Here is a 7,543-nt window from a genome sequence, read left to right on the forward strand (position 1 = left end):
CACACACCACACACACCCCACATACACACCATACACACCCCACACACACACCATACACATACCCCCACACACCCTCTCTCACACACGCAGTGCAGCTGTGCACATCCCACATGCTTTGATACAGGAGGGAGGATGTGGGTCTCACCTGTAGACCTGTACATAGACCACCACAGGCCTAATGCTTGCCCACGAATGTATCATGCAGCATTCGTTTGCTGAATTACACGCTTCTGAGAGCTTTTCCTCAGTCACATTCTCACGTTCAGCAGCAGGGAGCTTGGTGTGATGAGACTGTTAGTCCGATTAACAAATGAGGAAAGAGAGGTCTGAGGTGGCAATAGGACTTACTGAGGCCAACACGGCCAGTGGCAGAGCCTAATTCCAGCCCCTCTACTCCGGCTGACGTTGCCCCTGTCACCTGTCCCGCTAGCCAGTAAGCTCTGTCGGGGCAGGGACAATATGCTCCTGGTTTCTGCACAAGTACTTGGACCAGGGAGGCAGGAGCCTCCATTACCAAGAGCTGGACCAAGGTTCAAATGTCAGCTCCCCTGATTACCGGCTGTGTGACCTTTAACAAATTAACCTCTCCGAGTCTCAGTTTTCGCATCTGTGAAGGGGAATAATTGCACTTGTAAATAATGTTGTTATGGGAATTGTAGAATGTGCCTAATAAATGTTGGATGAACTGAGGTAGGTCTTATACATGTGTTGGCCCAGTACTTGCTAAAGCACATTAAATGGAGTCCCTTTCTCTTAGCACATGGTGGACACACTCAATAAATGCAGAAAAAAAAGAATAAAGAGATGAAAACATAAGTCATATCTGCCATACACCTTTAGCACAGATTAAATTCCCAATATACTCGGCTGTTCCTGAGATCACTCGGGTGCCGCCCTCCTCTGCTGATCTCCTCCTGGACTGCCATCTTCCTCCTTCCACTGCAGAACCTTTCCAGAACGCTTTCATATCTCCCAGAGAAGTCCGCCTCGTAACTCTACTTCCTCAAAGTTTTCTTGGCAATTCTCATATACATTTTCTTCTATATGAACATTTATAACCATTTTTTCCATTAAGATCTCACTGGGACCCTGGTTGGACGTGTGCTCCCCTTGCATATTAATTTGGGAGGATGGCCATGTATGGAATTTGGCTGTGAAACAAGGCTGGTTTCCGAGTGGAGTCCAGCTTGTTTCTATCAGTCTCACAGCCCACACAGCAAGCAGGGCTTTCAGGATGCCCTGAGAACTCTAGTGCTGTGCACACCTTTGTCCCAGAAGCATCTAAATCATGAAACAAGCATGGGGAGACTGGACTGGGTTCCCCAGGCAGGGGCTGCCTAGAAAAGAGGTACCCTGTGCTGGTCCCAGGAGCCTTCCCTCCATCCTGCTGCCTGGGTCCCTCCACATGCTCTGCTCCTTTGCTGGTCTCCTCTGGCTGAGTCCTTGGCTCTGTCCTTTACTCCTCCTCAGCCCCGGCTGTTCTGGGAGCTGACTGGGGCTCCAGTATACTTGGACTCATGCGTAAACCTCTCGCCTCCTCTGCCCACTCAGACTTGGGCTTCTCTCAAACTCTTACCTTTTCTCCATCCACTCCCTGCCCTCCCAGACATGGCAACCTGCAAAGCTGTACCCAAATAAAGGCGCAGCCGTACCCAGAGCTGAAATAAAGACCAACTTAGCTCCTTCTGAGCACTCCTGTAGGACATGGTCAGCTTCCCCTAAGTAGGAATGATTAGAATTTGGCATCAAAAGATCTAAGTTTGGGCCCTGGCCACTTCTTAATGAGGAGATCCTGGGCAAGTCCTTTACTTGCTCTGACTTTCCATTTCTTTCATTTGTGAAATGGAGCTGATAACTTTCTGGTGAGGTGGTTCTGAACCAACTGCAGGCCGGCACCATGCCAGGCATGAGAATTTAACCATAGATGAGCCAGACTCACCCCCAGCTGTCATTACACACACGAAGGTATTGCGAGGAATTCCCATTTCCCAGCTCTCAGTTTGCTGTCGGCTCTCGGCCTCAGTTCTGGCTGAAGCAGACACAGTCTGGTTCTGGCAAGTGGCTTAACCCCAACACTCGGTTTCCTCATCTGTGAAGGGGGCTTCTTAATCCCCAAGGAAGCCATTAGTGTCAGCTGCGGATAAACCCCGTCTTGCCATCACCTCTCTGTCTCTCTAGGCTGTTCTGCCAGGAGCAGGTCCTGCCCTGGACTGTGGAATCTGGGGCTCAGAAGCTGCCAGGTGCCCACTTCCTGCCCTCCTTGCGCTGCCTGCCTCTGCCTTTCCCTCACCATGCCTGGCCCTAGCGGGCTGGCTCTACATGGTCATGTGTGACTCCCCTGGCTTTTGGAGGTGCAGACCTTTGTCCCTTCCCCTTGGTGTACCCAGGGGTGCAGGTAGAAGAGAGAGAGAGACCCTGGGGTGCCCCATCACCCCCACCCTGGAACAGCAGGCTTCATAGGCAGGACCCAAGTGTGGACACTCTACAGACCGCAGAGGGCTGTGCAGACTGGAGGTGACAGCAGTTGGGGTGAGGCATCGCCCTGGGCACTGCTCGCTCAATAAGGAGCTTTTGTTGAAAGCTGGCATTTTTCTTTCCATTTTTTTTTTTCTTTTTGCTTTTTCCATCTCCCATCCTCATAATATCTCCAATGCTTGGCGTCTTGGAGTTTTCAAACTCAGAGACTCTAGAAGTCTCCTGACAACTTCCTCGCTTTACACTGCTCTGGGAGGGTGAGTGACCCAGCCAAGGCCACACAGCCAGGTTAGGCAAAGACAGGTCTGGAGCCCAGGCCCCTGACTCCCAGTTCTGCTGAGGGTCCCGTTCTTTCTGCACTGTTTCGGGTGGGGAGAGAGGGCAGGCTGGACTTGTGTAGTTTGTTTCCCCAAGTGTCGCACCATCCTCCTCACCCTGTCAGCTTCAGCCAACCTGAGCAGTTGACTCCTCATCCGGGGCTCTGCCCTTGCCCTGTAAGTGGCCACCTTCCTGCCCCAAACCTTCCCAGCCCTTTTCATCCTTCCCACCAACCCCCATACAGCAGGACCCAGTGGGGAAGGGAGCTGGGTATCCCTCTGAGCCCCTCCAGGCAGGACTCACCGTGGCCAGGACGCTGCTGGCGGCTGCTGCTGTCACTGCTGCCAGCATCCAGGGCAGGAACCACCTCATGCCTGGACGTCAGTGGCACAGGCATCGACCGAGCAGCCCAGAGGATCCGACCACCTCTCGGGGGAGCTGGGCCCAGACTGTCCGGCCCATCAGGAGCAGCAGATATGCCTCTTCCGCAGCCCTTGGGGGGTTTTATTAAAGCAAGATCTGACGTCAGGGTGAAGGACAAACCCTGCATTTTCCTCTGAAAAAACTTTTCCTGCCTCTCTCTTTTTTTTTTTCTTTCTTCCCTCTGTCCCCACCTCCAGCCTGAACTTGGCCAGCCTCCCCAGCTCTGACAGTTCTTAAAGGGAAAGTTACAAGGCTCTGACTTCACACTAGGGCGTGAAATTCTCACAGAGGAGCTGGGGTCATCCTGCCTAGGTCTTTCACTACCTAGGGAGCGGGGAGCGTGGGAGGGTGCAGGATGGCGGCAGAGACACTATTACTCCAGGCAGGCGGGTGTGTGGGCTTTGAGAGGGCTCCCAGTGGAAAATCAACTCCCTGTCATATCTTTAGGCTGCTCCTACTTCTGGTTTTCTTTTTTCTTTTCTTTTCTTTCTTGTTTTTTTTTTTGAGACAGAGTCTTGCTCTGTCAGCCAGGCTGGAGTGCAGTGGTGCGATCTCTGCTCACTGCAACCTCTGTCTCCCGTGCTCAAGCAATTCTCCTGCCTCAGCTTCCCGAGTAGCTGAGATTACAGGCATGTGCCACCACGCCCAGCTAATTTTTGTACTTTTAGTAGAGGCGAGGTTTCACCATGTTGGCCAGGTTGGTCTCAAACTCCTTACCTCAGGTAATCCGCCCACCTTGGCCTCCCAAAGTGCTGGGATTACGGGTGTGAGCCACTGATCCCGACCCTACTTCTGGTTTTCATTTGCCCTCTTGCATTCCCCTCTCCCTAGCTGCAAGTGAAAGAGGACGACTTTCAGTCCACCCATCTAGAAATGATAGGAATTCACAAATAAAATGAGCTCTGAGGCTCAGGTTACAGCATCACCTTCATGACACATGAAAGCCACGGTAACGCATTTGCTGTTTTCCTTCTCTGCTCATTGGTCAGAGGCCGTTTGGTGCTGGAGCTGTCCCCATGTGTCTCTGGATGCTGGTTATCCCTGGGGGGTTGGGATTCCTGGCCTGCACCCTTGTTGCTCTGCTGCCACTGAGTCTCTTCCTTGGGCAAGAAAGGAGATGAGATGTCTTCTGTGGGCTGTCCTAGTCCAGCCCTGTGCTCCCCATGGGGACCACTGCCACAGCCTCCTGACTGATACCCAGCCTCCCTGCCCACCCGCTGCCATCCACACATCTCAGAGCAATCCTTGAACTAGCATCATGTACAGATCACCTTCTGGATACAATTGTCCAAAGCCTGCCCATCACACAGCACAGAATTCCCAGTTCTGGCGTGGCCCCTGGGCCAGCCAGCTCCCTGCGCGCTGCTTCTTCTCTGCCTCTCGTGCACCATGCCCAACTGCAATGGCCTCCTTGCAGCTGCTCTCACACCTTGGCAAGTTCTCAGCATCTCCAGGTCAGTGGGAACGCTCGACACTGCGGTTTAAACGACAGTTACTCCTTCTCTTGTCTTTTCCTGTATCTTATTAACAAAGGATGCTGAAGCATGCGTGGTTGCTTGAAGGTAGCAGCAGGCTTGTGTTCATGAAAGGGGTTTATGATCCCTATAGACATGACCCCAGAAGAAATGGTGCTGATGATTTCTCCATTTATTGACCTAGGGATGGGCCTCTGATTCAATTCTGGCCAATGAGACATAAGGGAAACCTGCTAGGGTCTTCTAGAAAAGATTCCCTTCCTCACGAAGAGAATGACCATCTATTCATTCTTTTCTTTCCTTGTGTGCAAATGTGATGGTTGGAGCTGCGGCAGCCATTTTGGGTATATGAGGCACAAGCCTGAGAATGAAAAGTCAACAAACTGAGGATGGCAGAGCAGAAGCAAAAAAAAAGGTCTGAGTCATTGGGACTTCATGTTGTTACTGGAACCACCATTCAGACTTCTCATTACATGAAATAATTTGGCCAGGCGTGGTGGCTCACACCTGTAATCCCAGCACATTGGGAGGCCGCGAAGGGCGGATCAGAGGTCAGGAGATCGAGACCATCCTGGCTAACACGGTGAAACCCCGTCTCTACTAAAAATATAAAAAAATTAGCCGGGGGTGGTGGCGGGTAGTCCCAGCTACTCAGGAGGCTGAGGCAGGAGAATGGCGTGAACCCGGGAGGTGGAGTTTGCGGTGAGCTGAGATCGTGCCACTGCACTCCAGCCTGGGCGACAGAGCAAGACTCTGCCTCAAAAACAAAAACAAAGACAAAAACAAAAACAAACAAAAAACACAAATCCCAGGAGGCCAGCATTGTTGACAGGTGTCATTAATAAATAACCCAAGGTGTTAGGGGCCAATCTAGGTTCACTTACCTTTCGATGAACACTAAGTATGAACAGACTCTGTGCTGTAAAGCATCTCACGACTACAAGGCAGACAGTGTTATGAAATAGGTGGAACAAATCTCAGAGATGCTAGATGGTTTCAGAGCACGTGTGTGAGTAGTAGATCTGAGGCTGAAACTAAAGTCTCTTAACCTCAGACAAGGCACAGAGTCAGGATCAGACATTTCCAAGCCAGATCGACCTGCCAAAGCCTCTCGATGTTAAGTGTAGCAAGAGCCTGCAGAGCTGGGACCCATTGAACTCCACCATTAGTTTTAGGAAATTCGATTGTCTCAAGCAATTGAAGCAGATATCCCAAAACATGATCACAGTGCTGACCATTCCACCTGCGGGTGAAACCTCACATGACCTGGTGGGCCTCATGGGCACCTGCCGTTCTTCAGTGTCAGTGAAACTGAAAAGAAATGGCCCAGTGAGCTGGACAGGATGGTGGATTTGGAGGCGAAATGCCTAGGGTGTCCCCCAGCTCTTCCATTTACTGGGGGGCCTTGGACAATCAGTAACCTCCCTGTGCCTCAGTTTTGTTTGTTTAAAGAAATGGTGTTAGTGTCTACCAGATAGGGTCCTCAGGAGGCCGGAAGGGGATAATTGGTGTGTCCCCACTTTCCTGATTAGAGGAGCCAGAATGGTCTGCAGCCTAGGCTCTATGATTGGGTTGTGGTGTGTTCCTCCCCACAGGAGCTGGGCAAACCCTAAGCATCTGGCCAGTGGACCAGAACAATAGTTGCCATGTTCCAGGTGACACCATCTCACCAAATCCTCATCTCAGTTCATTTTCACAACCACTCTCCCATTAGACATTGTTGTCCCCATTCGATAGATGAGGAAACTGAGGCATGGAGAGATGAGTAACATTTCCCTGCCATTTGGCTAGTACATGGCAAAATTGTGATCTGAACGCAGATCTGTGTAGCTTCAAACAATTTTTTCCCCAAGTAAACCCAGCTTCCTCATGTGTTGAACAAATAAATGAATAAATAAGGAATGAACGAATTCAGTTGATGATGGATGGATGGACAGAAGGATGGATGCGCTCAAGTGTGGGGAGATCCTGTTCCATTTCCCAGGACCTCTCGGGACAGTCTTCTGCAAGGATGTCCCCCAGTCCTAATCATTTCATCTAAATCGGCCCTCCAGACTGGTCTCTAGCTCAGTCACCCGCTTTCTTCCTTCATGGTTCTAGCCCTGTGTGCCATTGTTTGTTTATTGAGTATTGATCATTTCCCTCATAGATTTTGAGGTCCAAGGGTGAGACCAGGCCCACATCTCCCTATCTATCCTGTATCCCCAGCATCAGTACAAAGCCCAGCATGCAGAGGGTACTTGAGACATATTTTCTAGTGAATGACCAAATGAACCAATGAAGAAGCAGATAAATGAGGTGGTGAAGGGATGTATGGGTTGAAGAATGAAGGGAGGAAGGAGGGAATACCTGGAGGAGAAGACAAATGTGTCCACACGTGCTCCTCAAGAGCCAAACTCTGCTCCTTCAAGGTGCTGAGAGGAACACAAATCCCATTTCAGGTCTCCAGGACCCATTTATGGAGGAAGCATCAAGGGGTAAATGAAAGACGGAGGTGGCCACCGTCCTGGCTGAGCCCAGGTAGGAGTGTGTGGGTTGCAGGGCCTGGAGGTGATCTTCTGCCTTTTCTCCAGGTGTCAGGCCCATAGGCATCACACAGGGTGACTTATTTTCATTGTCAATGGTGATTTATTGGTACCAGTGCTGCAGAGGGTTCATGGCATGCTGCCAAGGCTACATAGGGTCCCTCTCTGAACAGGGTCCCCTCTGAACTTAATTTATCCATGTACTCCCTTGATCCTAATTCCCCATGCCTCTCCTCAGTTCCCCACAGACAACAGGATCTGCATCCCTGAACTTGGATGATTTGTCTGCATGTGTCCTTGTAAACACATAGTGAGGCTGTTCATTCA

The 7,543-nt window shown here is 50.8% G+C and overlaps 1 protein-coding gene across 2 annotated transcripts in view; it reads right to left on the reverse strand.

Moving 5' to 3' along the window:
- WISP1 (WNT1 inducible signaling pathway protein 1) overlaps positions 1 to 3,271 on the reverse strand; it is a 36,800-nt gene extending 33,529 nt beyond the window's left edge. For both annotated transcript variants that reach the window (XM_011938149.1, XM_011938148.1), the window contains exon 1: positions 3,097 to 3,271. In XM_011938149.1, coding sequence (XP_011793539.1) covers positions 3,097 to 3,165 — 69 coding nt within the window. In that variant the 5' untranslated portion in view covers positions 3,166 to 3,271. The remainder of the gene's footprint in view (positions 1 to 3,096) is intronic.
- Positions 3,272 to 7,543: the final 4,272 nt, after the last annotated feature.

Source organism: Colobus angolensis, unplaced genomic scaffold, assembly GCF_000951035.1.
Source record: "Colobus angolensis palliatus isolate OR3802 unplaced genomic scaffold, Cang.pa_1.0 Scaffold17, whole genome shotgun sequence".
Taxonomy (NCBI): Eukaryota; Metazoa; Chordata; class Mammalia; order Primates; family Cercopithecidae; genus Colobus; species Colobus angolensis.